Raw genomic sequence first — 25,178 nt, 5'->3', positions numbered from 1 at the left:
TAATGGATAAACATAGGATGACTTGAAGTCTAATTTTTCTCTGCAAGTTGCCTTTACTACAGCACCATGTGGAAACGTGTGCTAGATGTATTTGGTGATGTGGCAATTGGACTACAGTTTCTTAAAGGAAACTGTGGTTCCAGGATGGGCTTGGAAACTGTAGCCCAGAACTATGTGGGCGCCGCAGCCCTGGTTGGTTGGCAGGAGTGAGCAGAGAGCCCACAGCCTGGGAAAAATGCTGTTCCAGGGTGCCCTCTAGTGATCCAAGGCACCACTAGGTCATAAGCCAGGGCCAGAGGCTCTTGAACTTCAGCAGGAGGTGGAATCATGGGAGCTGATAAAACTAGACACGCCAGGATGCCAAGCCAGGAGGGAAACTAATCCTTTTAATCACCATCTTCAGAGATCTGATGCACAGTCTTCAGATCACACTGTGAAATACCGACGAGGTGATGCCCATCAGAGAAAATGTTCCAGATATGTAGTCGGAGCCCACTCGACCTCATTCTTCTGCTTATAGGGATGTATCACAGACTCCTTGCTCACTGCTCAAGTATGGCCTTCAGTGACAGAGAGACACAGAGGTGGCCTAGGCCTCTGGTATAAAGTAAGGTCTAGGACACATAAGAGCAGGAAGCAGCATTTTTAGCTGGACCATTGAGCAAATGTCTCAGGAAGGATTGTGTTACCTTCTCTTGATGCCTACTCTCTAATCAAACCGAAGGAATCCTCTCTTCTCTTTTTCTGACCCCATTTTGTGTGTGTGCCCTTTTTTTCCCCGTTGAGCATATGTCCCATGGCCAGGACTATGTCAGACTACTCACACATATTGTCTTTGGAAATCCCTGGAATCATCACAAGTGAGGTGTTCCTTATGCCACATAAGCAGAGGGAAGGATTGCAGGACAACTGCTTCCAGCATAGGCTTGAATTTGCTTTCTTGTGTTCTGCACTTGGGCCCCGTTGAGCAAACACCTAGAAAGATAAAGCAACTATCCCATCCTTTTCTCTATTGTAAAAAGCGCTAATTCCTGTGTAGAAACCCCGGAGGCAATGTCCGTCAATGATTGAAAAAAAAAACTGTATCTTTGAATCCTCACCAGTGCTTCCTCCCACTTGATAATTTCAGTTGAAGGCTGCTGCCTTAATTAGGGGCCGTTAGCACATTAAAATGTTTGTTGAACCTTGAAAGGTGAGAAATTACTCTGATTTTTGCAGTCTAATACTTAAGTCTAATTATTTTATGTGCTTTTTCATGCACTAATAGCACCTAATAAATTCAGTTAAATGGTAAAACCACATTTATAGAGTGTCCACAGTGCGTCTGGATAACTGTGTTGGGCTGTGGCAACCCAAAGGAGGCTAAGTGACACTGAGGGCCTACCTCACTGGGGTCAGAGCTTAGAGGGGACATTACGTCTGATGCAGTGTAATGATTACCTTTCCAGAAACATGAACCCTGGGCTAGGATATAGCACAGGACCATTTTGTCTCTCCATGGGCACCAGTTGATAGAGAAATGCTATCACAGGTCCACCAGAATATTCTAATAATTGGTGAACATTGGTACTTTCATGAGAGATTGGGAAACACATGTCATTCATTTTCAAATTGTCTTGGGCAAAAGTTATCAACTCTTTCTTCTCAGAAATAACAACGTTTTCTTTCACACCCCTATCCCCATGATTATATCTTTAAAACAAAACATGAGGTGTTGGCCTGATGCCATCTGATTTTAGCCCTGCTCATTTGCTTGCCCGGAAAACTGTAAGCATAGGCTCGCAGAGCCCTTAATGAGAAAGCTCATTAAAAAGCCGTCTGAAATGGGGAAACAAATGACATGCACAGCCCAGTCCCCTCTTTCCTCTTCCTTTCCTTCTTCCCCTCCCTGCGTCATAAATGACAAGGCACAGTGAGTCATCAGGTCAAAACAAAGCACTGCAGAATGGGTCTGTCTTTACCTTGTTGCTTTGATGACATTTATCTTGCTTCACCGCAGCACTAAAATGTTGCCCAAACAGCAGGAGGGCCTCGTGCATGTAATGATGGCCTTGGTAAAAGCCTTTGATTGTGTGTATTTGGGTGGAACTTGAGCTTGTAATTGGATGCACGCTTTGTCTGATTTCAGAGCCTCTCCCTAGAAAGCTTGTTTATTCCCGGTGAAGGGAGAGGGTGCCTTCCTTCCAGGTGTGTCTGTGAAACCTTATGAAGGTTTCCTCAGGAGGCTCACTTCAGGTTGGTAGCGATTGTATTCAGGGCTGGCCCAGCTGCAAAACAGCACATTAAGTCACTGCCTACCCCTTCTTAAATCAGGGGTTCCACGGCGAGGAAAGACTTCCTGCCCTCCTGGCTCACACGGAAGTGATGATGATGATGACTGTCCACTGGGAGGAAGAAAGGGGAGGTGGGTTCCCCCCTTCCTTCTTCTCTTATCCTGTAGTTTGCAAAAAAAAAAAAGGCTACAACCACCAAACAGTCCTTCCACACCACACCTGGTAGCAGGGCACTGTTTGTGGGGAGAAGGAAGTCCTTCCTGCCACCTTGCCCATTGATTTATATAATTTGCTAGGGTTGAACATTTACAGTTAAATACTTGCAACATAGCTCTTTTCTGGGCTGAGGTAGAGAGACTGCCTCCTTTAAGGTCAGAAAACTAGGGTTTATCACGTGTTAGCCATTTGATTCTAGAGAATTTGCAAAACTCCTCTAAACCCAGGTGTCAACCATGTGCCAGGTCCTGGGCCAGGCACCGAGAATGCAGAAATGGAGAAGTCACTGGCTCCATCCTGAAGTTGCTCATAATCTCCTGGGAAACAGAGAGCTTCATGAACGGTCCCAACACGATGTGATCTATGCTTTGCTGGAACAATGGAAGAGTGGCCAAGAGAGCACAAGGTGGGGACTGTGCGTGATTCTGAGGTGGGGGAGAAAAGCAAGAAGGTGAGAGGTGGGGATACTGTGGTTAGGGAGGCCCCACAGATCAGAGGCTTGAGCAGGATCATGTAGAGAGAGACAAGGGTGGTGGGAGGCGGAAAGGGCATGACCGAGGAGTGGGCTGGGTAGGAGGGAACTGGCAGAGACCAAATGCTGCCGGAGGCTGTTGACAACAGAAACGTACCAGCATCCATTGGGCTGACTGGGCATCAGTGATGACAGTAGCAAGAGCAAATTCAGGGCACTTAGGGGGAAAATCCCAGAGGAGACTGAATGGGAGGTGAGGGAGGGAGCTGCTTTCTTGACCATGGGAGGAGATTGAATAGGGTGTTGGCTGGAGAGGGATGAGGGAAGAAGGAAGGTCATTGTTGTTTTGGTCTATAATTGAAACTTGGGCGTGGTTCTATATCCCTGGGCAGGAGGCAGTGGAGAGGGAGCAGTTAAAGGAAAGAGCTGGGGTTAAATAGGGTTAATTCTGACCATGTAGAGTTGTGAGGATTAAGTGAGATTCCCCTAGGTGAACCCTTTCTGTAAAGAGATCCACACATGTGAAATATGATTATCCTGCTATTGAAATAAAACCTCCACACATCACAAGGCTGCTGAGTTGGGCAAATCTCCCTTATCTCCCTTATCACTTGGAGGCTCTGATAGGCAAGTCTCCCTCTCCATAGCCTTTTTGTGTGTGTGCTGCTTTCCTACTTCCTCTTGCCACCACTTTAGACTTAGAGCCCAAGAATGAATGAGCCCTCCTTGACATTTCTTCCTGCCAACAACGCAACTCACCAGTCCCCCTGGATCACAACAGGAAGCCAGGGACTGATAAATGAGAAGCATTAAGGCAGGGGCACAAGCCGCCTTATTGTTAGGAGGTAGGGCTCACATCCAGACCTCTTGGAATCTTGCTTTGTCAGTTGATCAGCTTTTCATCAGATAACCCTGGAGCTACCTGGGTCATTCTGGCTCTGAAGTAGACTGTCCTCACGGACACCAGTGGCCTCCTTTTCTTCTTCATTTATTTTTTTTTAAGCTTATTTATTTGGGAGAGAGAGCGAGCAAGCAGGGGAGGGGCAGAAAGAGAAGGATAGGGACGCCTGGGTGACTCAGTCGGTTAAGCGGCTGGCTTCGGCTCAGGTCACGATCTCATGGTTCGTGGGTTCGAGCCCCGCATCAGGCTCTGTGCTGACAGCTCAGAGCCTGGAGTCTGCTTCGGATTCTATGTCTGCCTCTGTCTCTGCCCCTCCCCTGCTCACGCTCTGTTTCTGTCTCAATAATAAATAAAAACACTAAAAAAAAATTTTTTTTTTAAAGATACTAAAGCTTTAAAAAAAGAAAAAGAAAGAGAGGAACAGAGAGAATCCCAAGCAGGTTCTGCACCGTCAGCACAGAACCCAGTGTGGGGCTCAAGCTCACAAACGGCGAGCTCATGACCTGAGCCGCAACCAAGAGTCAGACACTTAACCAACTGAGCCACCCAGGCGCCCCTTCCTTCTTCATTTATGAACTGCAGTTTCCACTGGGGCAGAGGTTTTTGTCTGTTATATTTAGTGCTGTATCCTCAGTGACTAGAACAGTGACTGTCACATGGATGGTATCTAATAAATATGTAATAAAGTAAATGAATTCACCCATTCATTCATCCTTTCATTGATTCAATCAAAAAGAGGGTGTCCTATGGACCAACCAAGCTCATTCTAGATAAATAGAGATAAGGAATACTTGCTATCACTTAAATGTATATTCTGGGCTGGGTACTTTACATACATTAGCTTATGTAATCACAGTCACTTTACAAATGGGGCAACTGAGACTTGGATGAGCATATGTGGCTGGGAAGTGAGTGAAGCTGGAATTCCTGATGGCCTCACTCCAAAACCTATGCCCTTTCTACATCACTACCTGCTTCTCCAGCCTGGTCTCTCAGCATTCACCAGTTCAAGCCATAACTTTAGTCATAGCTAACCACTTACAATTTCTTGAGCATGCTACATTCTCTCGCATGCACTCCTTTGCCTGGGTCTCACTTAGCTGTGCCTTCTGTCTGCCGAATTCTTCCTCATCTTTCCTCTGAGAGGTTCTCTTGAAATGATGCTCTCCAGCTGGGCGAGGTTGACCTTTCCCTGTGCTGTCCCAGCCCCCTTTGTAGCCCTCTGTCACAGGACCTATCACTGGCATCTCTGATGCCTAATTAAATGTGCCTCGCTCCATTAGATGGTGAGAGGTTCAAGGGCAGGGACTGTCTTCATAGTAGGAGCTGCCATTTATTGAGTGCTGCCATGCCCTCTCTTACCTTGTTTAATTCTCACAAGTACCACCTGAGGCGGGGATTACTATGCTCGCTTCACATATGAGCCTATGGAAGCCCAGAGAGATTAAATAACTTGCCCAAGGTCACGATGAGTACATAGCTAAGTCAGGAATCACACGTAGGTACATGTGATTTCAAGGCCCAAATTCGTCTCGATATGCTGGCTTCACAACCATCCATGATGCTCACAGGTTAGCTGCTGGACTACAAAGACAGATAAATACTACCTGAACAATGAGATTAGCAAGCTAATACAGGCTTCTACAAAGTTCTTTGAGGAGACATATGGAAGGAAGAATTTGTTCTCTCTGGGCGAGGAGGGGTTGGAAAAGTTTCATAAAGTTGCCGGAATGCTTGGGAACTTGTAAACTGGGTCCATAATTGTGGTTTAAGGTGGAAAATAGATCTCTGCGTAAAGTACCGGTGGTTCGTTTTGGGGGGCCATGGCAGCCATCGTTCAGGTCATCACTGCTTCCAAATTGGCCCATCTGGGTGCCAGGAATTTAGCTCAAATGCCTGCTGGTACCTGCCTAAGTGATGACTGTAACCAGGCAACCTAGTCAGCACATTGTTTCATTAAAATCCTGTGTGTGTGTGTATGTGTGTGTAAGAACTACTTCACATAATCACAGTTTTTATCTCACATGCTATACTTTAAATTTAAACGAAATCAATACATTTTCAAGTTTATGGCTACATGGAATAGGGTAGTAACTCCTAATTACATGTTCTCTTCCTGCTCTTGTCTCTTAACCCCAGGCATTCTGGAGGGCAGCTTTCTCTCTATTCTCTCCTTCAGGAATTCATCTATTTCCTAGGCTAGAACTACGGTAAAATTCCTATACAATTACGCTTAAAACTACAAGCAAAGCGTGGCTTTAAAATGTCTGGCACAAATCCTTTGCTCTGGAGGGCGGTGGTGAGGGGAGGCCCCGTGGGCGACTGGATACCCGGATGCCTGTACCGAGGTTCCAGCAGCAGGCAATTAGGAGGCTTCTAAATGGCTCCATTTCCTAACTGCGTGGCCTTGGGCAAGTTACTTACTTAACCTTCTAAGCCTCCACTCCTGATCCATGAGAGTGAAAACAGTATACCAGTAGTAGGACTATTGTGAGAGCTAATGATATAATGCAAAAGCACTTAGTGAATGGTTTGTAATGTTACCGGTTAAGTGCTAGTTGTAATGATAATTATTACTACCCTTATCAGTGGCAGGATGAAGCAATTTGGGTGACAGTGATTCACAACCTATAAAGTGCTATGAAAATGTGAAATATTATTATGATGATGTACAGCGCCAAGTGAATTCTAAGGAGCTCGGTAGAAAGAGAAGCAAGCAGGAAATCAGGAAAGCCAGATGCTAACACTACTCTTGCCACTAACCCACAGTGTGACTGGGGCCAGTATCTCCCTTAGCCTCCTCTTTCTCGATTGTAAATGAACCAGTGGGACTGAATTATCTCGAAGATCAATCCCAGCTCTGAAATTCTATGATTCCATGAATGTTGGAGCAGATAAGTGACATAGCAAATCTTATACAGATCTTGGAATGAAAAGGAAGGTTGTCAATATGTATTATGTGTATCAATAGCCAAAGTTCATCTCTGAGGTTGATAAAAGTGAACCCCAAATGCAACAATCAGAAAGAGCAATCTGGGGGAATTCAGTGAGAAGGCAAGCTATTCCCACACACCTCAGGAATCTTGGAGGACATACCTGTGGCAGAGGTAATGATTTATATGTACTAAAAATTTTTTTAAACATTTATTCATTTTTGAGAGACAGAGTGTGAGTGGGGGAGGGGCACTAAGCGATGGAAACACGGAATCTGAAGCAGGCTCCAGCCTCTGAGCTGTCAGCACAGAGCCTGACATGGGGCTTGAACTCACAGCCCGTAAGATCATGACCTGAGCTGAAATCGGAGGCCCAACCAACTGAGCCACCCAGGTGCCCCCTGGATAAAGTATTTGAACTGTGGGAATACTTTTACATCTTCAGCATAGTCCTGTGGAGTACTTAACATTGTTTATATGTCATTTGTCCATTCTTTGGTGAAAATATAGCTGTTTGTGTATTCAGCTCTGGCTTTCTTCTCCACCCTCAGCCCTTCAGCAGCTTCTGGATGTTAAATATTATCTCTTCATGTGAGTTGTACCAGAAGGAAGAGTCATCTGTTACTCTCTTACTTCCTAATGAGCCCCTCAAACTGGTTTGCAGGGAAGCTATGGATTTTTTCTTTTCAGAGGACTGATCAGTTCAGATCTAGCTGCTTGGTCTGTCTTCCCCAGGGCTCAAATTTTATTCTTCCTGTCCACTCTTCCATTGTACCCTCAATTAAAACAAAATAACCAGAAATGATAACAAAAACTAGATAGCATGCTGTGGTGGCAGCACTTTGGTGGATAGGCTAAATATTTCTTTGCTCCCATAGCAACTACTATTGCATGCCCTGTCACTTACCTTTTATGCTCTTTGGAAATGTGAAAGTTATTTTGCATATAAATGCTTAAACCCACCTCAGTTAGTCAAGATACTTTCATCTCCCTCCAAGATTCTTCTTAAAGGGAAAAAAAAGGGACTTTTACGATTTTCTTCAGATACTCTTAGAAATGTAGAATGCAGTATTGATAGATTTCCCCCAAACTTACTAATTTTCATATTCCCTGAGAACAAGGATATTATGACAACCACAATAGAGAAAATTTCCATAAAAATACTTAATCAAAAAGAAAAGGCTTGATGCTTAAAGATACTTCCAATTATCTGGAATATTGACACTAGATAATTGAATGCTCATCCAACAATTCATTAGATGAACGTGTATTCAATGCCTGAAAGTGTTCCACGTGCAGGAGATGTGAAGGGAATGAAGAAGTGTTGCTGCTTTCAAGAAGTTCAGTTAAAATTGCTTGCTTTATATTTCATATAAAACCTAATATTTTACAAAACATTTTCCATATGTAACAACTCATTTTGTCATCAGAACAATCAGCCCTTGTTTCGCCCATCATAGGCTTGAGATGTCTTGTTGCTCACTTTAATTGGCAACCAGGATGTTTTTTTCTTCTCGCTTTGTCATCCTTGCTCCTCTTAGACCTGAGTTTCCTCCTGAGGCGGTCAGAGGCTAAAATGACTTTTCAAACTCTCTGTGAGTGCTCTTAAAATAACAGTGATCTCTACTACATTAGGCATCTGATTCTTGGATTCCTTTCCCACCAAAGCTTCTAGGCCATACTCTCAAAAGTTGATTGCTACTTCATTTTGGCTGTTTTCCCTTTATTCCGTTCCTGATCATTCCTTCCAGGTGGTTTGCTATCTTGTTTCATGGTTTTCACCAAAACACAGGAAGAGAATTTAGGAATTTGGGAATTATCCTGTCCCATGCTTTCACTTTGTAGAGGAGGAAACGGGGGCCCACAGCCATCAGGTGTCATGCCAAAGCCATACAGACAGGTGGGAAAGCTGGCCTTGAACCTGAGAGGCTATGTTCTTTGACCAGATCTCTTTTAAAGACATTGAGCTGTGTTTAAAAGCCCCCTGTCACATGAAATATCCTTCCCAGGATGATGTGCTTCTCTTGTCTACATATAAGTATTTGGTTACTGTTACAACAGAAATCTACCCAGTTTTATAATATTTCACTGATTATATTGTTATGTTTTCAGATTTTCCAAAGTATACCTGTTCACTTAGGAATTACGCTGTCACTGAGTCAATTATTGAACATCTACTATGTGCCAGGCATAATGCAGGCATCAGGAACATAAAAACGGCCAGCTTTGGACCTGATTTTAATTGAAAATATCCTTTGATCTGTGTATGATCATTCAACAATGGATTAATGAGTAACCATATAGTTTTAGTGTAAATAGTCCTGTAAGTGTGAGAAAATTAGTAACAAGAAATGAACTCCAGTAGCTTGTTGATGCAGACATTAAAGCCTTTACCTGAACATTTAGGATTTCGCATGTGCAGAGGATCAAAGAACCTTTATTTAAATGTCACCAAGTGTGGCTTTATTTTTTTAATTCTAAATTCTTTTCCTTAATGTTTATTCATTTTTGAGAGACTGAGAAAGACAGAACATGAGTGGGGGAGGGGCAGAGAGGAAGACACACAATCCAGAAGCAGCTGGAACTGTCAGCACAGAGCCCGACCTGAGGGTCAAACTCACAAACCGCAAGATCACGACCCGAGACTAAGTCGGACGCTTAACCGACTGAGGCACCAAGGCGCCCGCGACCCAGTGTGGTTTTAAAAGTCTCCCAAATTTGCTAGCAAAGTGTCAACAAAGCTTAAGCTCTGACGATCTATTGCTTTTAGTGTTTTCTTTCCTCTCCAGCGGGCTCCACCACCAGGGAGCCGGGGCCTTAGGGGCTCGGGTGCCTGGGGGTCCGCGCATCCCGCTCAGACCCCCGGGGACACACGGCGCCCTACTGGTGGGGTAACCCAGGGGTGACCCAGGCGCAGTCCCTGCCGCAGCCGTCGGCCGCGTCGGGTCTCGCGGCCCCGGGCGCCCGGGCCGACGCTCTCGCGTGGTCCCGGGGGCCAGGGCGGGGCCGGCGCTGTCCTGCACTTCCTGCCACCCCGGGCCACCCCTCCGTGCCTCCCTGCTCCGGGCCATGGCGGCGGTGGCTTGGGGACGGTGCCTCCCTCGGGTGTGGCTCCGCAGGTGGGGCCCCGACTCTCCCCTGAGCTCCGAAAGGCTGGCAGCCGGGGGGACCCCCAGTAACCGACCCTTGCTCTGTGTTGCAGGAGCGCTGGGCCGGGCTGCGGCCGCCACTACCGCGCGGCGCTCTGCACCGAGCTGAAGCAACCCCTGGCCATCGAGGAGGTCGCCTCCCGCCCCGTCCGGCCTCACGAGGTAGGATGGTGACTGGCCTGTCTCCGGGACCCCTGACACCCACTTTCCCTCTTCCTTACGCAGCCACAACACATTCCGCAGGCTTCCGTCCTGGATGGAGTTCCCAAGTGCTCGGCTAGGGGGCGGCCGAGAGACTGGCGCGCAACTCGTCCTGGTAGGGAAGGGCCCTTTCAGGGTTCACAAAAAGGCCACAGTGCTGAAGGAAGATTGACCCCCACAAACTCAAACGTAGGCCTCTTTCTGAAGGCTCCAGAGCTGTTGCCTTAGAAACAGGCAATTATGATTTGCACATGAGTTTTCATGACCACATGCAGGCTATTGGTTTAACACACCTAAACGGACCCCATCAATGGCTTCCTCTTCGGTGTTAGCATTTATTGGTCTGTCCTCCTCTGGTTGTAGTGCAGTAACTTGGGATGGGGTTCGTTTAGGATTGTGAGCATTTCCTGAAATGTGGAAGTCACTTTGGCCCTGCCGGGTGACCACTCTGGTGACACAGTGTCATCTCGAATGGAGAATGAGAATCCCTGACAACTGGAGCAAACAGTGAACCTTCCTGTCAGGGATCCCTGGTGAGAGGCAGAAACGCCACTGCAGCCCAGAATCATCACGAACAGGGACCCTGTTGTGAAGTGGATTATTTGGGTGAAGGTATGATGGCAGCGGTCTGATTCCTCAGATTCGTGTGCTGAAAGAGTTTATTCTTGAATCATCCTCGAATCAAGGTGGAGTGGCTGGAGGACATTCGCGCGCCATACATGTCAACAACTGATGTGTCATGCACACAGTGTGCGCAGGCTGAAGGCTGGGCTCCTTTGTTCTGTTATTTGCCCGGACACTGCCTGGTAAGGAATTAGCTCATGAGAGCTGGGTCTACATGAGTTTACTCACCATTAAATCCTCCTACTCTGGAATGGTGCCTGGCACGGCAGACACTCAAAACATTGTTGAATGAATGCATCTTGTCCATAGAGATGTCTTCTCACCAACATGGCCGCCTCTGCACTAAACTGGAAATGTAAGTGAACTGATAAAAGAATGTCAGAGATTCTGTCTCACAGCTTTCATTTCCTCCTGTTTCTTGGCCCTGTTTTCTAACTTCAACCTGTGTCAAAATCACCTGGGACTTGTTAAAGCAGATTGCTGAGCTTTGTCCCCAGAGTTTCTGATTTCTTAGACTGGGGTTAGGCCTGATCATTTGAATTTCTACGTTCCCAGGTGACAGTAAAACTGGTGGTCCGGGAACCAGACGTGGAGAATCACTCCACTGGCTTCCAAGGTCTGGAAAGAGTGCTGGCCACACTGCTACAGGCCTGCCTCTGCTCTGGCACCATCATGAATCACAGAGGCTGGGGATCTAGAACCAGCCTCCAGGGTGATTGCTGATTCCCAGAACAGCTGGTCAGGTTACCCTTCTGCTTCAGATCCTTTCATGGCTGCCCCCTGCTCCTGCTATGAAGACTAAGATCCTCAGTAAAGACTGTAGACCCTTGGGTGTGTGGTCCCCATCTCTTTCTCTTCTTTGTGCTCTCAGCTCATTGGTTTTTCTTTTGTTCCCATCACAGGGCCTTTGCACATGCCATTGCTTTTGATCACGTCAGGCTTTCCCTCTCCTCTTTAGAATAGTTGACTCTCAGCTGTTCCTAGTTTAAGTGTTACTTACTCAGAGACGTTTTTCCTGACTTCTCCAAAAGGTCAAATCACACCACGATGCACTATCATGGCACCATATAGTTCTCTCTTCAACATTTTTTTGTAGGGGTTGTAAGTTAACACATAAATCACCATAATTATTTGGTTGGTGTCTGTCTTCTCTACCATACTCCTAGTTCCAGCTGGCAAGAACTTTGTCCAGGTTGTCTCATGACTGACACTGGCACTTGGCATATATACTTGGCATATAATAGACATTCAGAAAATATTTTGGTGTAATTGACTGATCTCTGTCTCCACGGATGTGCACCACTCCGCTTTGCTGCTGTGTTTCCCTTGCAGGTCAGAGTGGATGTCCATTTCTGTGGCGTTAATTTTGCTGATATTTTGGTCTGCCGTGGTCAGTATCAGGAAAAGCCTCAACTTCCCTTCACACCTGGTGAGTCGGAAGGGGCCAAGCGACTAGTTGGGAAAGAGGACACAGAGTTTTCAGAACCATGTGCTTCATCTCTGGCATGACCCTGGTGGTGCTTGCTGGTGGCACTGATGCCTTGGATATGCCATCCTCACCACTGATGAAGAAGCTCTGGGGGTGCCTGGGTGGCTCAGTAGATTAATTGTCCAACTTCAGCTCAGGTCATGATCTCGTTTTGTGAGTTTGAGCCCGGCATTAGGCTCTGCGCTGTCAGTGCAGAGCCCGCATGGGATCCTCTGTCCCTATCTCCTTTCTGCCTCTCCAGCGCATGTTCTCTCTCTCTCTCTCTCTCTGTCTCTCCTCTCTCCCTCTCTCTCTCTCCCTCTCCCCCCCCCCCTCTCTCTCTCTCAAAAAGAGGGGCACCTGGGTGGCTCAGTCAGTTGAGAATCCGACCTAGCTCAGGCCATGATCTCACAGTTCGTGGGTTCGAGCCCCGCATTAGGCTCTGTGCTGACCGCTTGGAGCCTGGAGCCTGCTTCGGATTCTGTGTCTCCCTCTTTCTCTGCCCCTCCCCACTCATACTCTGTCTCTCTCTGCCTCTCAAAATAAATAAACTTAAAAAAATATTAAAAAGGAGCTCTCGATAGTAAGCTCCTTGAGGGAATGACTGTATTGCCCCAGTTCTATCCCTCTTCTTAGCCTTGTGCTTGGCTCATTGTAGATGCTCAATAAAAATGTTAAAAATGAGGACATGAACAAAGGAAGTTTTACATATCATGTCCACCAGAATTCTGGTCAGAATCCTCTCTGGCCCTCGTCATTCCCTTTCATTCCTTGTTAGTGCCTCAGTTTTGTTTTTTCACTGAAGGATCGTAAACATCTGTTTGCAGCTAAAGCTCTCAGTCCTCACAAACACATTCCTACAGAAATCTAATATCAAAGGATCAGAAATAAGAAAAAGTTTATACATTTCTAGCAGTCCACTGTCTGATTTTAATTATGCCCAATCTGATTACATTTAGATCCTGAGTATGTGGACAGATGACTGCTTTTTGTTGCTGAAATATATTTAAAGACATAGAAGTATAGCTCACTGTATAGAGTACATATATATTTTATACAGACATATACTATTAAGGATACAGTGATTGCAACATAGTTGCTGTGTTTTGGCCTTGGGGTGTTTGGTTGTGTCTCAACATTTGGAACCATTTCCCTCTGTTTGGATTTGCTGACACGCTGGGTGGGGGGGAAATGTCATACTCAATTGAGTTATTCCTCTTGCAGCTCAAGTGGGAAATGTGTGATCATTAAATTCAGAAGTTTTGGAGGTGAAAGAGGAAAGAGCAGACTACATCAGTTCATCCAAATTGAGCCAAATGCTTATGAATAAATATAGTTTATGGCCTCATAGTCTTTAAGAGGAGACCGGGAGACAGATAAATACACCCTGATGAGCATTATAAGTGCTGTGCTCTAGGGAGCCCAAGGCCCCAGTGAGCAGGATCAAAAGCATTTGTGTACTTAGAGGCACCTGGGTGGCTCAGACGGTTAGGCATCTGACCTCAGCTTGCGTCATGATCTCAGGGTTCATGGGTTCCAGCCCTGTGTCAGGCTTTGTGCTGACAGCTCAGAGCCTGGAGACTGCTTCAGAGTCTGTCTCCCTCTCTCTCTCTCTGCCCCTCCCCCACTCACACTCTGTCTCTGCCTCTCAAAAAATGAATAAGTGTTTAAAAAAAATTTTTTTTAAAGTGCTTGTGTACCCGTGATTCTCTATTCTTTTGCCCATTCTTAAAATTTTCGTGTCCCGGTAAGAATAGGACAGCCATGGCTTTTCAGGTTGTGTTCGTGAAATCTGAAGTCCACTTTCCTGTGTCTCAGGTATGAAGCTCTTCTCCTGTACCCTGGCGAGTGGGGGAATCACTTAAGCCCTCTAAACTCTAGAAAGCTGATAGGATGGCCTGCGAATCACACTTTTCTCATCTCCATGGTGCCGGGCTTTATAGATAACCTAGTGTTTAAACAATTTTTTAGGAATGGAGTTTTCGGGGACGGTATTGGAGACAGGCGCAGCTGTGAGCACAATGAAAGAGGTAAATAAGTTGAAATCCAGGGACTCGATGTGTACGTCGCCATGAGAAACGGGCTAACCTCACTTGCAGCCGAAGGGTCTTGCTTCCCTTGGCCTTTGCCGACAGACACCAAAGGGAAGCCGAGATGGAGGGGGAAGCAGCTAATTCTGAACTAGAGGCAGGAAGCCAGGGGAAGTTCCTGGCTTCGTAAAACCTTTTATTACTAAAGAGGGCAGCACCTCAGGCTTCAGTTACTGAGAAAGAGAATTCTTAAGTTTCGGCCTCTTGGCTGGGGAGGCGGGGGGGGAATTAACCCTGGGATTCTAATTCCTCTCAGCTTTTTCCTTCCTCTGTCCTGTCATTGTCCAAAATTGCTCCTATTGTCTTGGCATCCTGGTGGGGACACTGAGGAGATGGCTGATTTATTTACTAAACATCAATTCTGAATAAATGATTAAGGCAAATCTGTATCTTACAGGGTCAGAGAGAAAGATTTCCCTTCTTGTTTTGGCTCGTTTGGGAAGAGGTAAATGGCAAGGCCATGCATCTGAACATAGCCATAATGGTATTTTCTCTTCAGGGAGATCGAGTTATTGGCGTGAGTGGCTTTAATGGTATGGCAGAAGAATGCATCATTGATCAAAAGGTATCCCCACCTTGCATTATTCATGTTTGGAGATTTTTTTCTTTCTTTTTAACTTCCACCCAGCTCTCATTTCTTGTTACCCTTCTTTTCCCCCTTCTTTGTTTCTCAGCCAAGCACTTCTTGCTTTCAAATGCTAACCCCATTTTCTGCATTGGTGTGACAGCCCTTGCACACAGCTTTGTTGTGTGGAGTGGTGATGAAGAAGGGCATTTTGTTTTCTGAGTCTTGGAGCAACGAGCTGGCTGTCCAATTGGACCATAGGTAGTTTTGGTAGAAAAACTGGTTTGAGGCATTGAGCTGGATACAATAGGTTTCTCCCCTACTTGAAGCTTGTGAAAGAGATAGTCCTGGGAAAGGAGCCAGCCAGGGTGGTGTGGTAAGATTGTACAGGATGTGAATGGTGGCCCCTAGTGGTGAACAGCATGCACTTTTTTCCATAGCTTTATTGAGGTAAAATTTGCACTGAACCTTCCAGTTCATCTCATTATAGCGCAGTTCCTTCCATTCTTTGAAGGCTGGTTCCTTCCTGAGCCAGATGCCAGCCTTAGGATCTTGGAAGGCCCATACACCCATGTTCTGAACACAGCCTGCTTGGTTTTAACTTCTCCACTGGGCTTGGTTTCTTCACAAATCAGCCACTCAACGAGATCATATTTACTGAGCAGTCTCTATGAACAGGTACATGTGCCTCATCCCTAATTTGCTGTTATCTCTTTTTATAGACACTGTGGCAGATTCCAGAAAGGGTCCCCCTCCGAGAAGCTGCCACCCTCCCTGTATCTTACGTCACTGCTATTTTGGCCCTGGAGCATCGGGCACGTACTCGGCCTGGGTAAGAGACTATGTTGACAAGAGAGAGCTAGGTGGTATCTCTTGATGATATTAGAAGTGCCCACCAAGGCCTTGCCCCTTCCTCTCCGCTCTCTGACCTTTAATTCGGCTCATGTTCAGTCTGTGTGGGGAAGGGCCAGAGGAAGGTAGGGACCCGAGATAGGGGTCTGTTGATGGTGGGGATATCTTTTTGTCTGAGAAATCTCTCTCTCAAACCTGGCTGCTCTGGAGATCACCTCCTGGAAAACCTTAAATTTTAGAGAGCTGATTTATGTAAACTCGCTTCAGTCTGGTTGTAGTGGAGTCCTGTGTTATTTGTTTCTGTGAGCCTTGGGTGTGTGTGCCTAACTGGGGTATTTAAAACTCAAAGGTGCAGAATTTTCCCATTTTACCTGAAATAATATGCCTCTTACCCTTTTTAGAGAGCCTGAGAATTGAATTGAGCAGTGGCCATTGCACAATCACCACCTTCTCAAATGCAGCAACGTTTAATGGGAGAATGATTTTAGGGCAGAATTTCCAAGCAGAAATCTATAGAGAGATTAAGGAATATTTTTCCTGGGAAGGCTTTCACTGGACCAAATTTGCGCGGATCAAGCAGTCACACACATAACCCAGCTCTAAAGTCTGGAGAGTGGGTGTCCATGAAGGGTTGAGTGAAATGGTTTCAAAGGTCTCTTCTTGCTTTAAGATGTTCATGAAATCATACGACTGCATGATTTTTGAAGCTTTCTGAAGTAATATTCATCTTTCTCTGGCAGAGAAACCGTTTTAGTGACAGCAGCAGCTGGAGCCACGGGCCTTGCAGTGATAGATGTGGCAACAAATGTTCTTCAGGCTAAGGTATTTGCATGTTAGGGTCTCCATTAAAAGAAAAAATCAGGGGCGCCTGGGTGGCTCAGTCAGGTGAGCGTCCGACTTCGGCTCAGGTCATGATCTCATAGTCTGTGGGTTCGAGCCCTGTGTCGGGCTCTGTGCTGACAGCTCAGAGCTTGGAGCTTGCTTCGGATTCTGTGTCTTTCTCTCTCTCTGACCCTCCCCTGCTCACTTTCTGTCTCTGTCTCTGTCTCTCAAAATTAAAAAAAAAAATAAATATAGACATAAAATAAAAAAAGAAAAAACCATTCCTGGGGTGCCTGGGTGGCTCAGGCAGTTAAGCGTCCAACTTCCACTCAGGTCATGATCTTGCAGTTTGTGAGTTCGAGCCCCGAGTCAGGCTCTGTGCTGACATCTCAAAGCCTGGAGCCTGCTTCAGATTCTGTCTCCCTCTCTCTCTGTCGCTCTCCCGCTTGCACTCTCTCTCTCAGGAAATGAATAAACCATTTAAAAAAATCATTCCTCCATTTTTCAAACCCAGAATATATTCATTCGTTCATTCACGGATATCATGCATGAGGCACTGGGGAGATGAAGTAACCCAGATTAGGCTCCGACCACCTGTTTGCCTGCAGGCTGGTGAGGGGACCTCGGAGTACATCCCTCATCCTTCTAGTTACTGGAACTGGCAAGGGCCAACTTGCCTCATGGCTTCTGCAGATTCCGTTCCCTTTACCTTTAATGCTCTTCTGAATTGTTTCCCCCCCACTCTTCAACTTTAAACTCAGATGTCATATTTTCAGGGAAGTATTCTTTGCACCTCAGGAGATGGTAATCTCTCCCCACCTCCCAGCCCCCGGCTGTTTGTATATGGTCTCATAGCATCCTGTATGGATTAGTGCCTCCTTCCTACTTGATTTTCATCCCCATGAAGGCAGGAGTAATGTCTTTTTGGCTCAGTATTATAGTTATAGCACCTGACATGGTACCTAGACCATAGTTTGCACTCAATAACTATTTCTTATATTTAATTTTTTTTGAGAGACTCAAGTGACCACATGAGTGCACATGGGAGCATCAGAGAGAGAGAGAGAGAGAGAGAGAGAGAGAGAGAGAGAGGGAATCTTAAGCAGGCTTTATGCTTAGCACAGAGCCTGACACAAGACTTGATCTTATCACCTTGAGATCAAGACCTAAGCTGAAATCAAGAGTCAGCCACTTAACCAACTGAGCCACCCAGGTGTCCCCAATAACTATTTTTTGAATGAAAGAATAAAGGAAAGAAAGACCCAGGTCTCTGTAGGGGTATCACTCTGAGGGTGTGGGTTTAAGATAAGGAGGATTTCGTGGAGACAGTAGACATTGAAGCTGACTTTTGAAGGACTGGTAGCAGTTGAATGGAGGAGGAAGGGAAGGGAAGGCCATTTGAGTGGTGGAAGGGCGTTATCAGAGGACAGAGACCTGGCATGTTGCATGGTGCATTCAGGGAATCGTCAGTAGCATCTGTGAAGCAAAGGGTCAGTGTATGGAGGGGTGGAAGTCAACTCCCGGGAGCTGGGCAGAGACAAGGTCATACGCCCTGAAGAATTTGAACATTTGTTGAAAACCATCGAGAGCTTCCAGTTGGGACTTTAAACTGGAAGGACCACGGTATTTGCATCTTGCAAAGTTCATTCTGGTAGCGGGGGTTGTGAGGGATGCAGCGAGGTCAGTGGTGGTCTGGAGGCAGTAGAGCAGCTTCTTGGGGTGATTCAAGCCACAGGTGACGATGCTTGAACGGAGGCACTGGAAGCAATGAGTTGAGAGATACTGAAGTAGAAAAGAATAGAGGGAGGTGGATGCCGGGAGAACATTCCCTAATATAGCTGAGGGAACAAGGACTTTGAAATTAGTCCGACCTAGGTTCCAAATCCAACTCTGCCCCTCGCTTAATGGCTTCAGTTTCCTCATCGGTGAAATAAAGCTTCCCCCATGGGGTCGTGGTGGGGATATCGAAATGACACGTGCAGTGCGCCTATCAGAGGGCATGGTGTGTTGGCTAGAATCTCTTAAAAAGGAATCTGGTTATTATTAGATGCTGAGTGGGAAGGAGCAAACTAGGTTAACTTGTGGATTTGCCATTTATTGCAGTTGAGAACACAGGAGGAAATGGTGAGCTCAGGTCTGGAAGCCTTAAGTGTGGGTTTCTGTGGAGCGTGCACTTGGGGTATCCAGACGGCACCGAGATACACAGGTTTGGAGATAATTGGATTGCTCTGAAATTCCTTCAGGCGGCCCCTCTCTTTTCTCGTGTTAAGTTCTTTTGGGGAAGGAGATGTGAGTTCTGAAAACAATCTTATTTACCGGAGGCTCTCCGTGGAATATTAACACGTTTCTTGTCAAAGCAAGGGCCTTTAGCACCTCTCAGTGGGGAGACCAAAATTAGTCTCATTGTCTAGAACCACTGACTATTTAACATTTCTTGGAAGATAAAATTACACCATTTATTTTAAGTCATTAGAGGAGGTTAAGTAGAGAGAAAAATTCACTTTGATTCAGATATTAACATTAACCCAAGCTGTATTTTCTTTAGCAGCCATACCTGTTTTAAGCAAAACGAAAACAACAACAACATAACAAAAATAACTTTAAAAATGTCATCAGGCCCCCTATTTGTCACAGGTTGTTTTGAGAACACTTCCCATTCACAGCATTTCACGTTGCTTTCAAAGTGCCAGCACACCAATTATCTTACCTTGGATCCTAGCAAACCCCTGGGAGATGGGTAATGTGTTTATTACCCCCATTTCACAGATAAAGAAAGTGAGCCACCAGGGAGACCCATGATTCATACCAGGCCTCTCCAGCACCTTGTGAGAATCGAGATTGGCCTGGAGTCCCAGACTCTAGGCTGGTGTCAGCCCTCTGTGGCACTGTGTGTCAGTGAATTTGCAGCTACTTGAGAGTTCCACTGGGGAGTGTTTGAGTGTAGCTTTCAGTTTCGAATAGTCTTTCAAGGTGGGTTTGAAATCTTTCAAGGGCATTGATGTCATTGTGCATTTGAATGCAAGTTCTGAATGTCACCTTGGGCCAAACTGCTCAGGCTGGTGGTGCTGTCCAGTGATATGGCACTTTTAATTAATTAATGTTTTTTATTTATTTTTGAGAGACTGAGAGACAGCGTGAGCAGAGGAGGGTCAGAGACAGAGGGATACACAGAATCTGAAAACAAGTTCCAGGCTCTGAGCTAGCTGTCAGCGCAGAGCCTGATGCACGGCTTGAACCCATGAACCATGAGATCATGACCTGAGCCAAAACCGGATGCTCAACCGACTGAGCCACCCAGACACCCAAGTGATCTGGCACTTCTAGACAGTACTTAGGCCCATGGCCATCTTTGCCAGGTTTTCAGCATGGCTTTCTCCCAGAGTGGTGGAGCGGAAAATCATGGACTTTGGAGGCAAGGCAACACTCCAAAGTTGTTCCAGGACTTACTACCTGGGTCATCCTGCATTAATTTACTCGACCTCTAGATCTGTGTCTCCATCTATAGAATGGGAGGAATTACACCTCCCCCATCATGTTCTTATGAGGTTTAAATAGAACAAATGATTGTGTATGTGTTACAATAGACTCAATGTATTTTTAACACTCTGTTTTCCAAGTGCTTTATGTACAGTATGCCATTTGATTTAAAATACATCTTGTTTTATGGATGGGGTAAGCTTAGGGAAGCTGGAGGACAGAAGAGCGGTTAACAGCATGAACTCTGGAGATGGACTACCTGAGGCTGGATCCCAGGTCTGCCTCCCCAACTGTGTGACCTTGGGCAAGTTACTTAACTTCTCTTGCCTCAGTTTAGCTCTAAAATGGGGATGCTAATAGCGTGTATATCATTGGTCTAATAAGATTAAGTGAGTTATTAATATATATAAAGCATTTAGGATACTACCTGGCACATAGTAACATTAGGTAAATCTTATTTCTTACTAAGTAATTTGTCTTAGGTAACACTGCTAGTTAGTAGCAGAGTCAGGATTTGAATTCAAATCTTTCCAACTTTCAGATCTTTCCACCAAGTCATGTTTTACCCTCTGGGTAACCTTTCCGGATCTAGATCTAGATCGGATACCTGTCATCTGCTCTTCTACAGCTGTCTGTACTGCCTACCACCACACTGCTGTATCCTGCTATCTTGACTCTGAGCTTGGGTATCATTATTACTTGACTCGTAGTAGGTACTCAGTAAGTGGTGGTTTAATTCATATTTGGAGAAGAGCTTTCAGACTTTCTTTTCTTTTCTTTTTTTTAAGTTTATTTATTTATTTTGAGATAGAGAGACAGAACATGCAAGGGTGGAGTGGAGAGAGAGGGAGGGAGAGAGAGAGAGAGAGAGAATCCCAAGTGGGCTCTGCACTGTCAGCATGAGCCCACTATGGGGCTCCAACTCATGCATTAACCATGAGATCATGACCTGAGCTGAAATCAAGAGTTGGACGCTTAACCCACTGAGCCGCCCAGGTGCCCCATTGGAGAAGATTTTCTGAGTGTCTCCTGAACCATCTCCTAGCCAGACTCACTGGAGTTCCAGGATTCCTGGAAATGTGGATCCCATGGCCAGTGGAGTGGGGGAGGCATGGTGGGGCCAGTGTGATGGTGCTGTGTGTTGGCCCTGACGTGTGGGATTGAGGCGGATGCTAGGGTAGTGAGGTGAAGTTGGTTTCCTTGGTCAGCACTCTCTGTGGTGGAGGCTGGGTGGGTGGGTTGAGTCTTTTTTGATACATATTCTGGATCATCAGAAGCTTTGTATTCTTTCTGCAGGTAATAGCTGCAGCTGGAAGTGAGGAGAAGTGCAGGCTGGCGATGCAGAGAGGCGCGCAGTCCATCGTGAACTATAGTCAGGGCAGCCTGAAGGAGGCAGTGAGGAAGCTGGTGGGCAGTGGTGGGGTGAACGTGGTCATTGACACCGTGGGAGGAGATGTCTTCCTGGAGGCACTGCGCAGGTGCGTGTGGTGGCCTTCCCAGAGGGAGCTGGACCTGGGGATCTGCTGAAACCTTCCTAGACCCATCTTCCTTCTGGCCTTGCTTCTCTTCCATTTTTGCTGCTCACTTTTCCTAGGGGCATTGCCATCCACGAGAACATCTGAGTGGGAGGGTGAAAAGGAATAGAAGCAGAGGGAAAATCAGGAAATGCTTAAATATAGAAAAACAAGATATCCAGCTGGAAAATATCCAAAACATGACTGCAGACTCTCTAGTTGGCAATATCGAATGCTTTAGAAATTATGCATGTGTTAAACTCAGCTGTGCCGGCCCCCATTAGCTACTTTATATACATAGTGTGGGTAATTCTTGAGATCATCATTCAGATGTTAGGATGACTCAGGTGGCTGTTCCCTGGTTTTCCGTGCACCCAAGTACCCAAGGCCCTTTTGATCTCACTGGTCTCAGAAGCAGCCAGCAGTATAGGTGTCTCCTTGACTTGTTTCATTAAAAAAAAAAATTAAGTTAAAGAGGAACTGTTGTTCTCACATCAATTTTCATTGTTTTTATTTTTTAAATGTTTATTTAGTTTTGAGAGAGAGACAGAGAAAGAACGTGCATAGGGGAGGGGCAGAGAGAGAGAGGGAGACAGAATCCGAAGCAGGCTCTAGGCTCTGAGCTGTCAGCCTAGAGTCCAAAGTGGGGTTTGAACCCATGAACCATGAGATCATGACCTGAGCTGAAGTTGGATGCTTAACCGACTGAGCCACCCAGGTACCCCTGGTTTATCTCATTTTATTTTATTTATTTATTTAATTAAAAAAATTTTTAATGTTTTATTTATTTTTGAGAAAGAGACACACAGCATGATCAGGGGAGGGTCAGAGAGAGAGGGAGACACAGAATCTGAAGACAGGCTGCAGGCTCTGAGCTAGCTGTCAGCACAGAGCCCGACGCGGGGCTTGAACCCACAAACCACATGATCATGACCTGAGCTGAAGTCGGCCACATAACCAACTGAACCACCCAGGAGCTTCTGGTTTATCTTATTTTCAAGTTGAGGAAACAGAAGCAGAGAGACCACCTTCCCCACAGAAGGGACCCAGTTGATTCTGTGGCCTCTGAGAGTCACTGCACTGTGCTGAGCACTGTGCTGGCAGAAGCAAAGGAGCACTGTGGTGACTCAAAGGAGAGCCGGGACCAAGAGCTCCTAACTCTTACCTTTCTCTTGCCTTCTAGCTAATGGGTTAAAGTGTTGTGACAATGGCTTCTCATTTCCCTCTAACAAAGAAAAGTAAAAAGTAAAAGCCAAACACATATACATACATTTTAGATCAAAGATGTTTATAAAATGCCCATAACTTAAAGGGGTCCTAAGACAAGTTTTTTTGTAAAGCAAACGATGTTCCATTAAAGTACCTATCTTCTTATTCCTGCTTTTAAGTGCGAAATCTTAAAATTGAGTTTTTTAAAACTTACTTATTTTTGTTTGAGAGAAAACAAGCAAGCATGCAGGGGAGGGGTAGAGAGGGAGGGAGAGAGAGAATCCCCAGAAGGTTCTGTGTTGACAGAGCCCCTAAACCATGAGATCATGACCTGACCCTTTCGAAATCAAGAGTCAGACGCTTAACTGACTGAGCCACCCAGATATCCCTGAGTTGTCTTGAAGTATAGCATATGGAATGTTTCCTTCTACAAAGTAGATGAGTAGATAGCCCTAATTCTTTTTGAATTTTTTAATGTTTTTTATTTTATTTTTGAGAGCTAGAGAGACAGAACACGAGCATGGGAGGGACAGAAAGAGAGGGAAAAACAGAATCAGAAGCAGACTCCAGGCTCTGAGCTGTCAGCACAGAGCCCAACATGAGGCTCAGACCCAGGAACTGTGAGATCATGACCCAAGATGAAGTCAGACACTCAACCGACTGAGCCACCTATGCGCCCCCATAGCCTTAATTCTAAAATGGGTCCCCTTATAAAACTGGCTCATTCCTCTGGCCCCCTACTGTCTTGTTTATGACTTATTTTTATGGCTCCTACTGAAGAATCCAAAGTGATACAGGGCGGGTCACCTCTGCCAGTTTATAAGGTCTAGAGGAATTCCTACCTGGGGGTTTAATGAATGTTGCTTTTTTAAGTTGTGGTAAAATGTCCATAATTTAATACTTACCATTTTAAATATTTGTAAATGTACAATTCAGTGACATTAAGCATGCTCACAACATTGTGTAACTGTCCCAAACTAATACTCTATGACTGTTAAATAATAACTGCCCCTTTCCTCCTCCCCCACCTCCCTGATAACTTCTCCTTTTCATCTCTACGAATTAATGTAGATTGCTTTTTCTCATTCTGTGCTTTTTACTGTGGCTAAAAAAATGCATAACATAAAATTTGCTATATTAACTATTTTTTATATTAACCATTTTTAAGTATATAGTTCCGTAGTGCAAAGTATATTTATATTGTTGCAGGATTAGATCGCCACAATTTTTTCATCTTGCAAATCTAAAAATTCTTTACCCATTAAACAACAATTCCTGTTTCTCCCTCCACCCAGCCCCTGGTAACCACCACTTTATTTTCTGTTTTTATGACTTTGACTACTTTAGATCCCTCAAAATAGTAGAATCGTACGGTATTTGTCTTTTTGTAACTCGCTGATCTCATTTAGCATCATGTCCTCAAGGTTCATCCATGACATAGCATGTGACAGGATTTCCTTCCTTTTTAAAGCTGAATAATATTCTGTTGTATGTATGTAACACATTTTGTTTATCCATCTATCAGTTCATGGACATTTGGGTTGCTTCTACCTCTTGGCTATTGGAGATAGTGCTGCTGTGAACGTGGGAGTGAAACTGTCTCTTCAAGATCCTATTTTCAGGGGCATCTGGGTGGCTCAGTCAGTTAAATGTTCAACTTCAGTTCAGGTCATGATCTCAGGTTTTGTGAGTTCAAGCCCCGTTTCAGGCTCTGTGCTGACAGCTCAGAGCTTAGAGCCTGCTTCGGATTCTGTATGTCCCTCTCCCTGTCTCTCCCCCACTTGGGCTCGCTCTCTCTCTAGTAAATAAATAAACTTTAAAAAATTGTTTAAGCAAAAGGCCCTGTTTTCAGTTATTTTGGATAGAGACCCAGCGTGGCATTGCCAGATTATATGGCAGTGCTACTTTTAATTTCCTGAGGAACCTCCCTACTGTTTGCCACTTGACCCACTGTACATTCCCACCCATAGCACCTGAGGGCTCCAGTTTTCTCTGCAGCTTTGCTAACACTTGTTATTCCCTGTTGTTGTGTTTTTTATAGTAGGCATTCCAATGAGTGTGAATATACATTGCTTTGTATAGTTTCTTTTCCTTCTCTTTTCTTCCCTCAGCCTGGCCTGGGAAGGCAGGATTGTGGTGGTGGGTTTTGCTGGAGGGACCATTGCTTCCATGCCAGCCAACCTTCTGCTCCTGAAGAATGTCTCTGCCATGGGGCTGTACTGGGGCCGATACAAAGAGCAGGATTTTCCCGTCTTCTCCAGAATCCTGTCGTCTGCTCTTCAGTACTGCCAGCAACGGCGCATCCAGCCACACATCGGAGCGGTTTTTAAGCTGGAGGAGGTGAGGTGCTCTGAAGGGATGTGGTGCGGCTAACGCCAGGATGTAATCTGTGTGAAGCGACTGGGTAGTTTC

The 25,178-nt window shown here is 45.5% G+C and overlaps 1 protein-coding gene across 5 annotated transcripts in view; it reads left to right on the top strand.

Moving 5' to 3' along the window:
• The first annotated feature begins 2,494 nt into the window (after positions 1-2,494).
• Positions 2,495-25,178, top strand: part of LOC115288106 (quinone oxidoreductase-like protein 2) — a 35,883-nt gene continuing 13,199 nt past the window's right edge. Inside the window, exons 1-10 of one of the 5 annotated variants that reach the window (XM_029935127.1) lie at positions 2,495-2,895; positions 9,998-10,106; positions 10,832-10,951; positions 12,102-12,198; positions 14,209-14,267; positions 14,827-14,892; positions 15,615-15,724; positions 16,485-16,566; positions 21,340-21,521; positions 24,878-25,106. In XM_029935127.1, the coding sequence (XP_029790987.1) occupies positions 2,726-2,895; positions 9,998-10,106; positions 10,832-10,951; positions 12,102-12,198; positions 14,209-14,267; positions 14,827-14,892; positions 15,615-15,724; positions 16,485-16,566; positions 21,340-21,521; positions 24,878-25,106 (1,224 nt within the window). In that variant the 5' untranslated portion in view covers positions 2,495-2,725. Of the gene's footprint in view, positions 2,896-9,997; positions 10,261-10,669; positions 10,952-12,101; positions 12,199-14,208; positions 14,268-14,826; positions 14,893-15,614; positions 15,725-16,484; positions 16,567-21,339; positions 21,522-24,877; positions 25,107-25,178 lie in introns of those variants that run through there. The other 4 variants (XM_029935128.1, XM_029935130.1, XM_029935129.1 and 1 more) reach the window with 4 other exon arrangements.

Source organism: Suricata suricatta, chromosome 3, assembly GCF_006229205.1.
Source record: "Suricata suricatta isolate VVHF042 chromosome 3, meerkat_22Aug2017_6uvM2_HiC, whole genome shotgun sequence".
Classification (NCBI taxonomy): Eukaryota; Metazoa; Chordata; class Mammalia; order Carnivora; family Herpestidae; genus Suricata; species Suricata suricatta.
The sequence above is the reverse complement of the archived record's forward strand: the minus strand, read 5'-3'. Positions and strand labels throughout refer to the sequence as shown.